Here is a 17,074-nt window from a genome sequence, read left to right on the forward strand (position 1 = left end):
TCCTCTTTGAGTGTTGAAGGGCAGGAGGTGAGCAGGCGTGGGAGGGCACTTTCTCGTTCCAGACCTGGCCAGGAAAGTGGAGCCAGATCGGCCGGGAAGGTATGGGGCCGTCTTGACGAATGGGAGGAAGGAGTGTAAATTTAAAGCCGAGATTCGTCCGGCCGAGCTATGCCGAAGGTTGGGCTCGCATCTACGGAAGTTTGAAAAACGACTCCAGTTTATTTTTGTCGCTGGCATCTCGGGAACGCCTTGACAGTGGGGACTTTCAGCCATCTAGGTACTTGAAGCTTGGAGGTATGAATGCTGAAATGTCTACTGGAGATTACGAGAAAATACAGAGATTGCACCTCTAAACAAACAATGGAAAAAATAGTTGAAAATCTCCTGACTGAACCTCAGCCCAGAATTGCTTGGAAAACAGCGGAATTCGCGTTATATGATTGGTCAATGGCTCTTGACTCTCGGCTCAGACCGAGAGGTTGCGTGTTGATGTACGCGAAAACGAGCCCTACAGGCTACCAACAGCAGGCCACTCAGGCACATTACAAGCCAAGAGAGACAAGAAGGTTTCTCGCTCTAGCGGGCATGCGGCTGTGTCCAGGAGGGTGTTACCGACTGTTACCGAGCCGCAAATCATCGTTTGACCAATCATATTTTCTTATCCGATGACATAATCATCCAAGGGGCGCTCCCTGCCTCTCAGAAAGCTTCGAGCTATCTTAGAGCTCCCTGGTCTCCAAGGGTTGGTGGTGCGTCATTCCCCACCGAGGGGCTCAAGGAGTGACCTGATGTTCTTCCAGAACCTTGACTCTTGGTCTTGTCTCCTGAGTCCTGAGGTAAATGGGGACGCGCTTCTTCCACCGAAACCAAACAAAACTGACAGTATAAAGTCTCGCCGACGCCCACTTTCTTCCCCAGAGCCATCACGTCTCCGTATCCTTCTCTCCTTGTTGTCGTCGGCCAGGCCTCAGATCTCCATCCTCTCCCCTCCTTTCCCCGGGTACCGACCCTCTGTGAACCTCTCCACTCCTCACTCTCATTTGCGTGACTGCCCACTTGCAAAGATGGCGTCTCCCATTGCTTCCGCCGCCCTGCGGGCTCGCGTCAAGCGTCCGTCGATGCTGAAGAAGCTCACCAAGCCCCAGGATCTCTTGCAGCACTTCCCCAATGGCGCCTACATCGGCTGGTCCGGCTTCACCGGCGTCGGGTACCCCAAGAAGATGCCCACCTACTTGGCGGATCACGTCGAGCAGAACTCGTAAGAATTTCTAGGAGTGCTAGTAGATTGCCCCCCGTAAGCTAATCAGGATTGTTTCCGTCAAAAACAGCCTCCAAGGCCAGCTCAAGTATAGCCTGTTCGTCGGTGCCTCCTCCGGCGCCGAGACGGAGAACCGCTGGGCCAGCTTGGATATGATCAATCGCCGGAGCCCTCACCAGGTCGGCAAGGCCATCTCCAAGGGTATTAACGAGGGAAGAATCCATTTCTTCGACAAGCACCTGTCGCAGTTCCCCGTCGACCTCGTATACGGCTTCTACACCAAGGACCGCCCAAACAAGAACCTCGACGTTGTTGTAGTCGAGGCCACAGAGATCAAGGAGGATGGTAGCATCGTTCCTGGCGCCTCCATTGGTGCGACGCCAGAGCTGGTGCAGATGGCAGACAAGATCATCATCGAGGTCAACACCTCGCTGCCCAACTTTGACGGTCTCCACGACATCACCATGACCGACGTGCCCCCGCGCCGCAAGCCATACCTCATCACCAGTGTCGAGGATCGCATTGGAACAAACTCTATCCCCATCGACCCCGAGAAGGTCGTCGGAATCATCGAATCTGACTACCCCGACCAGACCGGCCCCAACACCCCCGAGGACGACGGATCCAGAGCCATCGCCAGACACTTGATCGAGTACTTTGAGCACGAAGTCAAGCACGGCCGCCTTCCCAAGAACCTCCTGCCCCTGCAGTCCGGTATCGGCAACATCGCCAACGCCGTCGTCGGCGGTCTCAAGGACAGCAACTTCTGGAACCTCAAGGTCTGGACCGAAGTCATCCAGGATACCTTCCTCGACCTCTTCGACACGGGCCACCTCGACTTCGCGACCGCCACCTCGGTCCGCTTCTCGCCCGAAGGCTTTAAGCGCTTCTACGACAACTGGGAGAACTACCACGACAAGCTCCTCCTCCGCAGCCAACAGGTCTCCAACTCGCCCGAGATCATCCGCCGCCTGGGTGTCATTGCCATGAACACGCCCGTCGAGGTGGATATCTACGCACACGCCAACAGCACGTGCGTCATGGGATCCCGCATGCTCAACGGTCTCGGCGGTAGCGCCGACTTCCTCCGCAACGCAAAGTACAGCATCGTCCACACACCCTCAACGCGCCCTACAAAGACGGACCCACACGGCGTCAGCTGTATCGTTCCCATGTGCACGCATATTGACCAGACGGAGCACGATTTGGACGTCATTGTCACGGAGCAAGGCCTCGCTGATGTTCGTGGCTTGAGTCCCCGTGAGCGCGCGCGCGTCATCATCAAGAAGTGCGCCCACCCGGTGTACCAGCCCATCCTCCTGGACTACTTTGAGAAGGCCGAGTTTGAGTGCTTGCGCAAGGGCATGGGCCATGAGCCTCACCTTCTGTTCAATTCCTTTGATCTCCACAGGGCCCTGGCAGAGGAAGGCAGCATGCAGAAGGTCAAGAGCTTCAAATGAACAAGCAGCATCACCCGATGCCACAGTCAAGGAAATGAGCTAAAATGTTTAGAGCTACCAACCTAAAAGGCATTGTTGGATTTGCTTGCATTGGTGTATTGGTGCATTTGCAGGGCGGGCCTGCGATCTCGGAGCATACTTTGGTAGAATACCTAGTCCCTTTTTTTTTCGTTGATAGAGAATGATACCTCGCTGGATAATGGAGCATTTACATTATGTGCCAAGCATTGGCAGTGGATACTGCAAAGGTGAAGATCATACATCATCCTCCGACGTGTGCAACACCGGAGGCCGGAGATATCACTCGGCGGGCAAACCTCGGCCGCCCGACCGCCGATCCGGAATCCCGATATCTCGGCCCGTAGGAACCTCAACTCCAGGCTCAAACCTCAAACCCCGGCCCCCTTCATCTCCGACTACGCTCAACAACCTCCTCCAACGCATCAACCGCCTCTCCAGGCCCATCACGCCCGCCAAAATCCACGCTCACCCTCTCGGCCGCACTCCGGAACTTCTCATCAGTGATGACTCGCTCAATCGCACTCCTCAACGAATTTTCACTTGGCGCGTCGGTCGCGAGATCGATCCCGGCGCCGCTCCACGCAACCCGAGAACTTACATCGGCCTTATCCTCGCTCCGACCCGCGCAGATCATCGGTACACCGCAGCTCAGCGCCGCGAGGACGCCGTTATAGCCTGCGTTTGTCACCATAACACCTACATGCGGGAGGAGCTTCGCGTGTGGGATGAAGGAGGCCACGCGAGCGTTTGAGGGGAGGGAGGATGCCGGAAGCGCGGTTTCTGCGTTGGGTGTGGTGACGATGACGAGGAGGTCTGCACGGTGTGCGAGTGCGGCGAGGGTTGGGGTGATGAGGTTTGACGAGTTTGTTGCGTATGTGCCTTGGGTTACGTGGATTACCTTCTCCCGTGGGTGTGTGAGCATTTCATCCCACCATTTGGGGAGAGGTGGGAGCTCGTCTTCGTTGAATAGCGGGAGAAGCAGTCCGACGAATTTCACGGCTGGGTGCAGGTTCCTACGCGGGAATTCAAAGGCGGGTGTCGTGGGCATAATGTGCAGCGTATCCGACCTCGTGGAGTCATAGAACCCGGACGCAGGCAGGGAGGGAAGTCCCAGTTCTTCCCGGTGTGCGTTGAGTAAAGCAGTTAGCTTCGGGTAAAGAAGCCACCTCGCGGCCGCGTGCGCGAGCGAGTTGATCCATCGGCCGAAGAAGGTTGCCGGAGGAAGCCAGCCCGTGCCCCACGGCGGGACCTCCGGGTCGAGGCTGACAAGCGGGTTAATCCCCAGCGTCGCGTACGGCAAGCCCGTGATATCCCGGAGACAGTGCGCGCCGTATGCGCAGAGGTCTAAGAGCAGGATATCCGCCTGAAAAGCCGGCGATCCGTTGGACCCGTCGAGAATGGCGCGGTAGGCTGCGAGTTGGTCGGGCACTCTATCGAGAAACAGCTTCCGAAGGGTGGAGACTACGGCGGCCATGCCCGATGTTTCCGGGTCCGGCGCGAGGGGGATCTCGTCGTGCGCGGCGAGGGCGGGCGGAGAGGGGATGAAGCTTGCGCCGGTTTGTGTTATCATGTTGGCGTGGGAGGCGGAGGTGAGCCAGGCTACGGTGTGGCCTCTACGAGTGAGGGCGAGGGCGATGGGTTGCATTGGGTGAATGTGGCCTGCAAAGGGCATTGTTGCGATGAGGACCTTCATTTTGATTTGATATCCGTAGGCAACCCGGTGTGAGAACTTGCTCCAATCGGTGCGCGTGATGTCGCCGGTTGACGGCGTCCTTGGTGGAAAGAATGAAGATTCTGTGAATGTGTGCCCCGTATCCTTCCTTAGCCACTGTTGTGAAGTAAGATGCGAAGATGTCAGACTGCTTACCCCCCTCCCCTGCCGGACTAGCCTCACAGAGGTGCGGCCGGTCGGTTAGTGTGGGATAGGACGTCAATTAAGGTTAAATGAGAGGTCGCGACGGACGGCTTTTATCCGCTCGGCATAATGCTTAGCACGCAAGATCTTTCTTAACAGCTCGATTGTGGTTGAATGGTGCTCTAGCTATGATTGACTTCTGTACTTAGTTTCGGGCTTTCGCGAGATCACAAACTATATGCATCTTTCACCGAGTTGACCGAGGTCAAGCAGCTTTCAATACGATTTACTGAGAGTTCTTAGCTTACGAAAGGCCGGGTGACCTCCGGTTGATCTAGAGGCTTGTCAAAAAAATTTGACAGGATTTGAAGCTGAAATAAAAGCGGCAATTCATATCTTGACATCGCAGCATGATCTGTGAGCAGTTCTGGTTCACAGTTGATGTTGTGATAATCGCTGCAGAATATTGACCCACTTCAATCTGAACCAATTGTGCAGATCGATAATGTCACTAGGTCTCTTCATAAAATCGGTTATATCTTCCCTAGTCGCTTCTTAGTCGCGCATCTTTCCCGCCAGATAGACGTACAGTATTTCGAGGTGACTGCGATCTTTAGCAAATGTACCTTCATTTGTCCCAGCATCAGATTATGCTTGCAAAATGATGGGGTTGACTACTGACGCGCCAAGAATCCCCTGCGACCGATCGGCGTTAGCTGACTAGAACGACACGATAGCGCAGAAAACCTGGAAGGATTCACATTTCAGGACAGATCTTACCATCCATCGAGAACAACACCGGTCCGAGCACAATAGAATCGTGGCCTTTTGTAAACACTGGCATATATAGCAGTGTATAGTCATGTCATAACGTCAACGTTCTTAGGTCTTGTATTGGCAAAGTTTCGAGACTGCATTCACTGGATGCGAAGTGGATATACAACATCTCAATTTCCACGCCAGCATTATGCTATCATTTCTCCGTCATATTTTCATTTTCTCTCTCCTCGTACTTGCCGCCGCCAAATGTCCAACGTACATCGATACCGTAGTTCCCGGCGGGCCAAACGCTGTCTATGGCAAACGCGAGCCTGGCGACCCCCTCCTAGCAACCATGCGCGACGTCCACAATACCCTCTCCGACTGTGATTCTCTCAAAAGCCTCAAACTCCGCGTCACAAACATAGGATGCTCAGAACATCCCGATCGCTGGGACTTCCCACTGGACCTAGCCTGTGGGTCCGTGTACCCCTCGAAGCTGGAGTCGCTGGACCTAGAAGGGTATCATTTCGGCGATCGGATGTGGGATGAGATATCAGAGCCGCCGTATCGGACGAATTCCAAGTTTTGGGATACGATGGAGTGGATCGGTTCCGGTAGGGCGCTGAAGTGGGTGAGGTATCTCCCGTTATCTGCTGAGCAAAAAGCGAAGACGAATCTGGACTTGTTGCTGGACGCTATGGATTTCGGGAGTATCAAGAACCTTACTTTGAGGCCCAGGTTCGGCCACTATCCTGACATCGCGAAACTGATCTCGCACCTGAAATCGCTTCAGTCACTAAAGGTCTACGGCGCCTGGGCAAAGGATCTCATCTTGGGTGTGCCCGAGAACTCGCTAACGCATCTATCGTGGATATTCAGCGACGAGACCGGCGCTTCCGTGTTGCCCGTCCTGCGACACCACGCGCAGTCTCTCAAAAGCTTTGAATGGCGCGAGGCGGAAAGCGGGATTCGACAGCGGAGAGTGATGACGGCAGAAGAAATCTCGGAAGTCGGCCGCATGGCACCGAACCTGGAATCGATCACTCTCGACGTCAATCGCAATGGGACCTGGCCGGTGGAGGTTTTTGATGCGCTCGCGACGAACTTTCCAAAAGTAACCAATATTACTGTCTTTCTGGAGTTCGCGAGCGAGTGCCGGCGACAGCTGGGAGCCTCCATGGAGGGAGTGTATGGCTACGACCAGTGGAAGTTGGACTTGGAATCGGATTGCAGTAGCGGTATTGAGTCCATGGCCCAGCCGGTGCTGGATACTAAACAAGCCATGAAGCTGTTTTATCGATTAAGGGAGAATAAGGTGGGCGACTTGATGAAGAAGGTTGTTTTCTACGCTGGTGATTGGGAGAGGCCGTGGGATGGGGCTTTGGCTGAGAGTGAATGGCTCGATGGCAGGAGAACATACTTTTTGTGTGAGGCTGTGTACGACCCCCCTTACACAAGTGGTGGCGGTTGTAGGGGGATGACGGGAGGGATTCCTACGAGGGGCAGTTCCTCCGGGTATGAGGAACGCGAAACTCATCCTCTCAGTTGGACATCACATTCGTTGCTGGATCGCCAAGCCTTACGGTTGGAGCTTTGAGGTGGAGAAGTCTTGGAAGATGGGCGTAACAATCAAGATGGCGTTTCGTTCGCCCCGGGTGTGGACTCCTTCTCTGCGCGAGCGTCCCTGTCCATGAGCTCCCTGACCCAACTTCCGATGCCGACAGAGACAAAGACAGTACTCCATCTAGGTCCGTCACCGAAGCAAATAAAGTTCTGAGAGAGCCACGAGACAAGCGCCTGCATCATCTGCCCATCAGAGAGCGTTCCCCTGCCCTCCGCAACAGCCTGCATCCTCACAGCCTGATCAGTAGTGATCTCGTTGAAAATATTCCCTGCAATCTCCTGCGGCGTCTTCCAGTACCTGCTCGGCCTCCCCTTCTTCTCACATTCATCCCTGACAAGCTCAAAAGTCTCTGCGCAGGCCCGTGCAGCAAATTGATCCGAGAGCTTACGGAACATGTACCCCTTGTTCTTGTAGTCCATCCTCGCCTGGGCGAGCGAGAGCAGATAATTGCGATCGCTGAGGTGCTTTGAGTGGCTGAACATGCGGTCTATGGCTTTAATTGCGGGCGGCGAGGGGCGGGCATCCCACAGGTCGACGGTGTAGTTCATTGTGGACCAGAAGATACAACCGGCGAGGGTGTGCATACCCGGGCCGAGGTAGGGGACTATGTCGAGGGGTGGTTCGAGGATGCGGATGAGGCGGTCTGTGTCTACCCAAAGGCCGTAGTCTAGGCGGGGACTTGCTCGGCCACTGGGACGGAGGCGTCTTTCTGATGATGCTGATGGGTCTTCTGACACGGTCGGGGGCGGTGATTGTGATGGTGATGTTTCTTCTACGTTATTGTTGTCGGAAACCTCCTTAGTATCATCTTCAGTAATGTCGGCGAGGTCTCGTGCATGGGAAAGAGCAGCTTTTAGATCATCTGACAGGGTCCGCCCCTTGAGGGTCCTGCTGATCTCGGCTATGGCGTTCTTGAGTTCCCTATTCTCTTCCTCGAGCTTCTGGACCTTGGAAGCGTGTCGCTTGCGGTATTCGCGCTGGGCAATGACACCGCGCTCACGACGCCGGGACTAGAACGCGTTAGCGAATCTTGTCCGCGCAGTCTGGGTGAGCCCGCGTTACCTCGGCGTCGGCTGGACTCATTCCGTTATCTCAGGAGAATCACGTTATAGAGATCAGACGATGAAGCAATTATACGGACCTGATATGGACCGAGTCAACGTTATGGACGGATGACCATGACATGGGTTATTGTGCCTTTGTTGATGTCAGATGAGGATTAATCAGCGAGGACGAGGAGAAAGTGTGTCATGTCAGCAAAAAGCGTGGGGCCCACTCCGGTCGCCGGTCCATAACGTTATCCGCCCGACTCGGCGCAGCGCCCGGCCTAGCGCCAATAATGTGGGACTTGGCAACTTTCCTCCGAGTCCGACTGTTAAACGTTGACGGTCTAAGGATCGTCTAGAATTTGCAATCCTTCATCCGGACGCATGACAGATATTCACAACATTGGCTGACATAGTAAAGCGGTGCTCAATGTTAACCAACTGAGGAAGTCAGGTAAGGGACTGGGCAAGCGACAAGAATGCTTCCGAACAGTTAGGGGACATCTACAACATGTTTAGCATGCGTATCAATATCATCGCTTCAGTCATTCTATACATAAGTAAAGGAACGGAAGCATGGTTTGGATATTGACTTTTTCTCCGTCACCTCCGAAACCCATCTCCACTCCAAGCATTCAATAAGCCAATTTAAGACTCGAAGTATCTAGAGCCATGTCGTTCCCTGCTCCCACCAAGACCTACCGTATGCAACCGTATGCCGCCATTTCACCGTCCCGTCCAGAACTCTCGACCAAGGGCAAGAGTGCATTCATCTCAGGCGGCGGCGCGGGCATCGGCGCCTCCATCGCCAAATCTCTCGCAAAGTCCGGAATCGCAAGTCTCGGGCTCCTCGGACGAACGATCAAATCCCTTGAAGAGACCAAAGCCGCCATCGAAGCCTTGAACACAGAGGCAAAGGTGTTGCTCTACACCGTCGACGTCACAGACGCACAGGCAATCACCGATGCCGTCGCCTCCTTCGCCAGCTCGGTTGACGGAGGGAAGATTGACATCCTCGTCGCCAATGCAGCCTACATGTCCGACCTCAAGACAATCACTGACTCAGACCCCTATGACTGGTGGCGCGCCTTCGAGATTTCTATCCGCGGCAACTTCAACCTCCTCCGCGCGTTCCAGCCTGTCGCAGCCCCAAACGCCGCCGTGATTCACATCTCCACCGCCGCGATCCATCTCCCCTACATGTTTGGCTACTCTTCTTACCGCGCCTCCAAGAGTGGTGCGACCAAATTGTTTGAGTACTTCCGCGACGAAAACCCCGGCTTCTTCGTCTTGCAGGTGCACCCTGGTCTCATTGGCGGCACGGTCATGTCGGAGAAGTTTGCGCCGACTGTGGAGAAGTTGGGGCTGATTTATGATGATATTGCGCTTCCTGGGGACTTTGTCGTGTGGGCTCTCAGCGAGGAGGCCAAGTTCCTGCATGGACGGTTTGTTCACGCGAACTGGGATGTCGAGGAACTGATGGCACTGAAGGAGAGTGTTGAGAAAGATGAGAATCGGTTCACTATTGGGCTGCAGGGCTGGTATTAGATCATGTGGAGGCTGCCCATGCCTACGATGTGGTCTGCATGTAATCGTCTGTGAAATGTCTTCACTGTATCTGAGTAGCCTATATATAAGAAATAAAATTGCAGGTGTCTCTCAAAGCTCGCTAAAACGACCTCGGCCGGCACTTTCTACTCAAGTATAGAGCGTTTAATATGCAGCAGTCAAAAGAGGAAGAAATCGCAAAACCACCTTGTACCCATCTTCTAGTCCTTCTTATATCTCATGTTCAAACTGGAAAACACACCTCCTAATTGTTCTTTCGTTGCTGCCAGGGCTTCTCCCCCTGTCCAGATCGTGGATAGGTCTCGCTGTGGATTGGGTCGGGTATTTCCTCACTGACAAATCGTATTCGGGGGTCTAGAACATCCTCTCGAGCTCCTGCGGGTAGGTGCTTGCCTCGTCGATGTGGTCCAGATCTCCAACGCGGTCTTATCCCACATCGTATTATAAATGGCAAGAGCTCGCTTACCCTCTGCGCTCACTGTCTTAACCCTCTCACATAATGACCCGAGAACTTAGAAGATAGGCCAGTCTATTCAAGGGTTCCAGTTGCGTCTACTTTGTGTGCATCATTAGCTGGAAATGTCGTTGGACTCAACATGACACGGAGACTCAGGATTGCTGCTCACCAGGCACAAAAGTCGTTGGCTCATAGGCGCCAGACCAATTGTACGAGCACACCACAGATAAATCATTGACAGCCGAAGCCATCGGCCATTTAATAGGTTCAATAAGGTGATTGGAAATAGTATCAACATGCTTTAAAGCAGAAATGTACCATTTTTTGTTTCGTTTCGGGTCGCTCTTCTTGCGTTTGGCGATCCCGGCGTTATCTCGAGGCTGCCAGTACGGGTTCATGGATTTTTGGGTAGCCTATCTGGTCCAAGGAGCCCGAAGGCGTTCTACAGCGCCTTTCACATGCTGCTTTTGTCCTGTGCTGTCCCTGACTACTCTTGTGACTGTGGGAGCGTCATGAGAGTGATGCTTCGTGGAGGGAACCGGCGTTGGAGGATGAGGTATAAATGACGGGTGAAAGGCGGCTGCCTCAGCATCCATGCCGCAGGCCTTCTGCTTCATCATTGTGTCTCGTTTGTTCAAGTTTTACGTTATGAAACCATGTGTAAGGTAGCCAAGGCTGGATTCATCATATCAGAATACCAGACGACCGAGAGTACAGTCGGACTATTGATTCTCTTGAGCACAAAGTCACAGCTTTGAATTTAGGCTTGTACATAGGTATATATCACGCTTGTAAAACAACTCTCCACAGACAGGATAGAACATGAGGACATACTGCTCAATACTGGCGAGTCAAGGAATAAAAGGGACTGAAAATGAGGGTTCCTGGGTTATCCAAACAAGGTTGTCTTTGACTCACCTTGGTCAACTGAGACACCTACAACACGTGACAAGGCTAGTGTTCGAATTTCCTGAACAGCTGGTTCGACCTGATGTTCTAGGACTTGGTCCGACAAGCTGCAAGCGTCGAGGTGGATAGCTTCATGAACACTGCGTCATACTCTTCAAATTAGTTATCGACCGGCCGACAAAAGGAGGTTCAGGAGCGGTGCCCACTGCACATGAGAAATGGAGAAGAGTTTTCCTATCCTGGAGATAGCCCACTTTGACTTTTGTTGGTCAACAGATAGTCTTGTCACATCAAACCTCCGGCAACACCATCAGTATCTCTATCACTGAAGTCATGTGTGAATAAGCGTAGAGTCTTTTGGTCTTCCTCTAAGATGGACAACTCCACAGGCAATTGCGGCCGTTACTTGGATGCATGCTGAACTACTGCTACTGGTAAAAACGCCGAGACAAGTGGGTGGAGTATTCCCGATCGCAAGAAGCTCAAGCCACCTCCCGGATAAAGTAGTCGAACTCCGGATGTGCAGAACCGGTTGGCGAAAAAGCCACTGGGATAAACAGAAGGGTCCAAAGAGAGTGGTACCGTACGCCATCCGAGAATGATGCTTTGAAGTCAAGCCGTACCCATATCCATTCCTCGGGAGTGGCACGCACACCTTCTCCGCCACGAGTAGTTGTGCAAACCTCTGGTCTTGCACAGAATCCCATTCTCCTGTGCCATGAATCATATAACTTTTGCCATTTCGTGAGTCAATTATCGAAAGGAATTTGACGAGTTTCATACGCAGAAACAACTTTATTCGGATGACATAGGATCTAGGATTTTAGACCCACGTCCAGGGAGCTGGCTGCGAGTCCAGAGCCGTTGGGATGACGTTGGTGGGACCAAGACATCGTTCAGCCTCCCGGATGCGGCCCGCCAACGGGGTACAAAGGCAAGGCATTCCCCAACCGGCGACTCCCCGCATTGATCAGCTGGTCCACTATCACAATATGCGGTATGAGGCGCCCGTGTATTTGGCACTCCGAATACCGAGAGCCCTTGGCGGAGACGAAAGCGTACCCCTTCCCTTGTTAGAGGTGACGAGAAATCGCAGGTGGTGTTTTGCACTGAACACTTGATATCATTCGGCAGTTGTCCCTGTAAGGATATGTGGCATCGTGTAAATCTATAAGAAGCCTTTTCTCTTCCCACATGTAGATAGAAAGATTCTTAATATCATCCCATCACACTTGGTCAACTCAATAGCTTCATCTCCAGTCTTCACTCTTCAAGAGCCTTAGTCTTTCACACAAGTAAAAAACCCACTTCTCAAGATGAAGGCTGCAATTGTTTCCTTCGGGCTCTTCTCGTCTCTCGCCATTGCTGCTCCGACTACGCCCGTCGATTCCCCTCTTGTTGAAAGGCTCTCCATTCTTGCACCAGTTTGCCAGGGAACTACTCCACTATGCTGCTCGAGTGATGTCGTCGGCGGAGTACTGTCCTCAAACTGCGTGGCACGTAAGTTCTCCAGGCCGATCCTTGGTTCACACGAGCCCAGTATAAGTCCATTCAAGCTGACCAGTGAGCACAGCCGTGACGACTCCGGTCACCACTCTTGGATTTCAAGCTGCCTGTCTGCTTGATGGAAACCGTCTTGCGCGATGCTGCACTCTCACCGTTGTAAGTCTCCCAGACATAATCTTGACCATATGCCGCGGCTAATCTCCGAGTAACAGGCTGGTTTGGCCATCCTTTGCAAGGCGCCTGGCACCTGATTAGCTACCTGACCTATTCTTCTATATTCTTGTCACTTGCGAACAGGGTGGTCTGATTTAAACTTCCATAACTAATCTTTTTATAATATAATAACTGCCATTCTCGTCAACGAGCTCAAATAATTGTCCAATATCCCGTGCATACAAGCTAGTGCGCCCTGCGTAGATGTTGCCGAGTGCTTTAGTCTTTGACTGGTCTCATAGTATACTTACGACATGGTTCAGTCCTCCTAAAGCTCGGCACATGTTAGTCTGCGTCGCGGCGCGAGGCTCAGAAAGACAGGGGTCATTAGACCTAGGGTGCTGTGACCATCTTTCAAGCACTGCCTAGGGATCAAAATTCTAGACATTTCGCTCATCGACAGCGCAGTTACCGTGTGCCTGGTACATCCATCTTGGCAGTCAGTCTACCTTCACTATTGCAAGATGTCAGACCACAGCCATACGTTCATTCACGGGCAGGGAACCCCCTATCGGCGGTGTTCTTGGCCAATTCCAGCAAGTAGTACACCGGCCGGGATTTATGCTGTTCCAATCAGGAACGCGCCGTGGCTGCCGAAACAGTCTCTCGGACCGGTCAAAGCATGCTTGATATGGATGTCTAAGTGTGATGCACCGAAGCGGAGAGAAACTCGGTGGTCCTCAGACACGGGGCCGGACTTCTCATAGCGGGGCCGAGCAATGGCAGTCGGAACTTCTCGACGTTTATAGCTGTTCTAGTGACATAGCGGCTCGCAAACAGCAAAATTTTATACAGATACGACGTTGAAATAAGCTGTTCGCTCATGCAATTCACATCTAAAAGATCTTCTTTGTTTATCATCTCAACGTCTTGTTCCTTTCTGCTGAGTCGTCTTCCGCCCTCATCCCGGCGGATGGCGATTAGTGGGGTTCCAGAATCCGCTTCTAGATGTCGCCATCGCACCCATGTAAGCACGACGCGATGTCGGACACAATACCGACCCCATCCATGATCAAAGGGTCCAATCCACGTTTTTTTCTCGCAAGTGCGCCGACGAACCGCGCCCGCGCCAGCGGCCTGCATCAGGGATAGGTCGTCCTACTATGAGCGCCGCCCAGAATTGTCTCATTACGATTTACAATAACGCCACTCGAAGTAAGCTTATTAGAGCCCATTGGCGGCAGGTCTCAACCAATCTGAACTGGACCCGGTATCTGACGAGCTGCAGAGTCCAGAAACCGGGGTGGGGGGTCACGGATTAGACACAAAGAAAAAATTCAGACTGGTGCTACATCGCGGACGTTGGCCGCTTGGAGCAGATGCTCATTGTTAGAGGAAGAAATGAATATCCCGCAGGACAGACATGGGTAGAGCAATGCGGACGCCAGAGAGAATGGCAATCTCTTAAAAGCTCGACATCGAACGGACCCCATTTCCCTCCCGCACTTGCATGACCTCTATCCGCTGCGTCGGGATCGAAGAAGCAACCTCAGCTCAACTGCAATGTCGTCCATCGATCACGCAAAGCAACCGCAGGAGATTGATGAGGAGGTCCAGGATGTCCAGCCTACGAAGCCTGTATCACGTTTCACGCGCTGGTATAGATCGCCCTTGTTCAATGTCATCATTGTGGGCTTGATTTCCTTCACTCAGCCTGGTATCTGGAATGCTCTTAACAGTATGCAATAACTCTACAATATTTGACTATGAAAACAAAGACTAATGGAACTTTCAAGGCACCGGTGCTGGTGGCCAGCAAGAGCCTTACCTCGTCAATGGCTCCAACTCCCTCACTTTCGGCATCATGGTCTTTGGCTGCAGTTTCTTCGCCATCATGGCCAACAAGATCGGTCTGAAGACGGTTCTGATCATCGGTACCCTCGGCTACGCACCGTACTCGGCATCGATGTACGTCAACAACCGCTACGGCGTAGAATGGTTCGTGCTATTCGGCGGTGCGACTTGCGGTGTAGCTGCCTCCGCTCTGTGGGCAGCTGAAGGCGCTATCGCTTTGGGGTACGCCGACATCAAGGACAGAGGAAAGTTCACCGGTATCTGGCTCGGTCTGCGTGAGCTTGGACAGCTTCTCGGCGCCGCAATCCAGCTCTCCCTGAACGTCAAGGAGAACCAGCGTGGAAAGGTTGGATATTCGACCTACCTGGTCTTAATCGCCCTGCAGTGCCTTGGTCTTCCTTTGGCGTTGCTCGTATCGCCCCCGCAGAAGGTCATCCACAGCGACGGCCGGAAGATCGCTGACCCTACCAAGAACAAGGCTGTTTTGGGAGAGTTCCGCAAGTGGCTCAAATTGCTCAAGAAGAAGCAGTTCTACCTTCTGATTCCCATCCTTGTCGGCTTCAACTGGAACAGCACCTACCAGGGTATTTACCTGACTAAGTATTTCTCGGTGAGGGCGAGAACCCTCGGTGCCTTGACGTCTGGTATTGCGGCATCTGCTGCCAACATCTTCTGGGGCTGGTTCTATGACCTGAAGTGCTTCAGCCGACCTCAGCTCGCCAAGATTACTTGGTCCTGCTTTTCCGTCACCATGCTTGGCCTGTTCGCATGGCAGGTGGCCAACGAGAAACTCTACGAGGACACTGTTCCCAAAGTTACCCTCGACTGGAGCACTCCTGGATTCGGACGCGGTTTTGCTGTCAACGTGCTCTTTCGGTAAGTGCACCGCTTATTATTCCGTTTTCAAATTGACAATTTCAGTACTAACAACTACCAGCTTCATGAACGAGTCGCACTACATGTTTGTTTACTGGATTATGGGCACCTTCTTTGACGACATCGAGACTCTGACCCTCGGCGTTGGTCTCGTTCGGTCCTTCGAATCCATTGGCTCATGCTTGGCCTTCGGCATTGGTGCCGTTAAGGTTTCTCCGATGGTGAACCTCGTCGTTGCGTTCGTCATGTTTGTCGTCTGCGTCCCTGCGACGTCGTGGGCTGTTTTGCTTGTGCCAGAGCGACCAGTCGACAATACGAAACTAGAGGCAGAAGACTCTGCTGTCGAAGACACGAAAGTAATCGCCAGCCCAGTTGATGTAACTATCGCTGCGGCCGCCGTTGATGGTCCTCGGAACCTTTGAGATGCCTCGATGGCTTATCCAAGCTTTAGTTTAGCCACAGCGGATCGGCTGCTTAGGCAGTCACGCATTGCCAGAGTGTTTACAATCAAAATATTTTTCAAAACGGTCTTTGAAGTTGAGGAGTAAGAATAAGGTGCTTGCTAGTCTTGTCTCGTTTTCTTTCTATACCGAGCGAACTATTTACATCATGAGAGTGAATATAGACACAAGAATCGGGCATTCAACCATTGTTCAAGTTGTCAGCTTGACTGAAGTTGATAATACCTCCTAGATAGAAGCCTTATCGAGATTCTCGGTAAAGTTCTCATCCTTGAAAGGCACGTTGGCACTGCCAAAGTCGGTGTTGTTAAGAGCAGTTTGCATGTTCGTCGACATAGCGTCCCAATCAAGGACTGGGTATGTCTTGCCGACAGTAGCAGTGAATTGAAGCTCATGGTTCAGCAACAGTTGCGTGAAGTACTCCACCTTCACGCTTTCACCCTCGCGTTGCGGGTCCGTTGACTTCTTGTAGTCGCCATGGCCCGAAGCCGCTGCACCCAGGATCATCGGGTCCGCAACGGAGGGGTTGTTGAGCCAGACCACCACACTCTCCCAGTCATGTCTATGCGAGCCAGTGGACACACCGTCGTTTGGCATGTCTTTAGGGAAGTACCATGCGTACAGGATGGCATACTTGTCGTTGTGCCACGTGCCTCTGGCGTAAGTCTGGCCCTTGCTAGTGTCTTTACAGCCTCCGCTGGAGCTGCCGCTTGGCTTCAGGCCACCACTAGTTTAATCATTAGACAAATATCAATTTGAAGCATTTGTTGGCCACAAACCTCGTGTCTCCGGCATCATCAACAGCCGTGTATGGTTGGCAACCATGAGCGATGTGAAGGAGCGGGTTGAATCGTGCGATGGCTTTACCGACAGCATTGTCCTGAACTTTCTGTGTGAGAGGGCTGAGAGCGTCGTGACCAACTTCTCCGCGAAGATCCAGAACAGTTGCAACGGGAGCGGCAAAAGCACTGCTCACGAGGCTGAGGAAAGGAAGGAGGATCGTGGAACGCATAGTGGAATGAATAACTGTAGATCATTGTTAGTCAAAGTACCTAAACCTCTCGAGCATACCAACATACCAGTAACGAATGAATAGTGTGAAAGAGCGATGAGAATGAAGACCTGCTTCCCTGTTTGCCGTCTAGGATGTCTAGTGAAATGAAGTTAATGGGAGTAAGATGGCAGAAACACCAACAAGGACAGGGAAACGAGCGGCTTTTCAAACTGGCTCGACCTTAAAAAGGGTCAAAATTGGGCTAGACC

The 17,074-nt window shown here is 52.7% G+C and overlaps 8 protein-coding genes across 8 annotated transcripts; 5 read left to right on the forward strand and 3 right to left on the reverse strand.

The window, feature by feature from the left end:
• Nucleotides 1-1,064: 1,064 nt before the first annotated feature.
• Nucleotides 1,065-2,718, forward strand: BDP55DRAFT_638898 (acetyl-CoA hydrolase; the record flags this gene model as incomplete). The annotated part of the gene is made up of 2 exons (XM_060573170.1): nt 1,065-1,258; nt 1,329-2,718. 2 exons carry the CDS (start codon nt 1,065-1,067, stop codon nt 2,716-2,718), a joined length of 1,584 nt encoding a protein of 527 aa, XP_060422022.1.
• Nucleotides 2,719-2,877: 159 nt separating this feature from the next.
• Nucleotides 2,878-4,713, reverse strand: BDP55DRAFT_442343 (PdmS protein). The gene has a single exon (XM_060567606.1). The coding sequence runs from the start codon at nt 4,430-4,432 to the stop codon at nt 3,125-3,127; it is 1,308 nt and encodes a 435-aa protein (XP_060422023.1). The 5' UTR covers nt 4,433-4,713; the 3' UTR covers nt 2,878-3,124.
• Nucleotides 4,714-5,561: 848 nt separating this feature from the next.
• Nucleotides 5,562-6,953, forward strand: BDP55DRAFT_567671 (uncharacterized protein; the record flags this gene model as incomplete). Its single annotated transcript, XM_060570609.1, has 1 exon — nt 5,562-6,953. One exon carries the CDS (start codon nt 5,562-5,564, stop codon nt 6,951-6,953), a length of 1,392 nt encoding a protein of 463 aa, XP_060422024.1.
• Nucleotides 6,954-6,985: 32 nt separating this feature from the next.
• BDP55DRAFT_735060 (uncharacterized protein) lies at nt 6,986-8,063 on the reverse strand (the record flags this gene model as incomplete). Its single annotated transcript, XM_060580279.1, has 2 exons — nt 6,986-7,990; nt 8,043-8,063. The coding sequence occupies 2 exons, from the start codon at nt 8,061-8,063 to the stop codon at nt 6,986-6,988; spliced, it is 1,026 nt and encodes a 341-aa protein (XP_060422025.1).
• A 311-nt stretch (nt 8,064-8,374) lies between these two features.
• Nucleotides 8,375-9,624, forward strand: BDP55DRAFT_686266 (uncharacterized protein). Its single transcript, XM_060576503.1, has one exon. The coding sequence runs from the start codon at nt 8,699-8,701 to the stop codon at nt 9,572-9,574; it is 876 nt and encodes a 291-aa protein (XP_060422026.1). The 5' UTR covers nt 8,375-8,698; the 3' UTR covers nt 9,575-9,624.
• A 2,498-nt stretch (nt 9,625-12,122) lies between these two features.
• Nucleotides 12,123-12,919, forward strand: BDP55DRAFT_686270 (uncharacterized protein). The gene is made up of 3 exons (XM_060576504.1): nt 12,123-12,461; nt 12,535-12,623; nt 12,680-12,919. The coding sequence occupies exons 1-3, from the start codon at nt 12,278-12,280 to the stop codon at nt 12,716-12,718; spliced, it is 312 nt and encodes a 103-aa protein (XP_060422027.1). The 5' UTR covers nt 12,123-12,277; the 3' UTR covers nt 12,719-12,919.
• A 1,011-nt stretch (nt 12,920-13,930) lies between these two features.
• BDP55DRAFT_762018 (major facilitator superfamily domain-containing protein) lies at nt 13,931-15,906 on the forward strand. The gene is made up of 3 exons (XM_060580882.1): nt 13,931-14,358; nt 14,417-15,350; nt 15,412-15,906. Exons 1-3 carry the CDS (start codon nt 14,184-14,186, stop codon nt 15,770-15,772), a joined length of 1,470 nt encoding a protein of 489 aa, XP_060422028.1. The 5' UTR covers nt 13,931-14,183; the 3' UTR covers nt 15,773-15,906.
• Nucleotides 15,907-16,039: 133 nt separating this feature from the next.
• On the reverse strand, nt 16,040-16,823 carry BDP55DRAFT_567684 (necrosis inducing protein; the record flags this gene model as incomplete). Its single annotated transcript, XM_060570611.1, has 2 exons — nt 16,040-16,538; nt 16,591-16,823. The coding sequence occupies 2 exons, from the start codon at nt 16,821-16,823 to the stop codon at nt 16,040-16,042; spliced, it is 732 nt and encodes a 243-aa protein (XP_060422029.1).
• Nucleotides 16,824-17,074: the final 251 nt, after the last annotated feature.

The sequence above is a fragment of the Colletotrichum godetiae genome, assembly GCF_030913485.1.
Source record: "Colletotrichum godetiae strain CBS 193.32 chromosome Unknown BDP55scaffold_98, whole genome shotgun sequence".
NCBI lineage: Eukaryota > Fungi > Ascomycota > Sordariomycetes > Glomerellales > Glomerellaceae > Colletotrichum > Colletotrichum godetiae.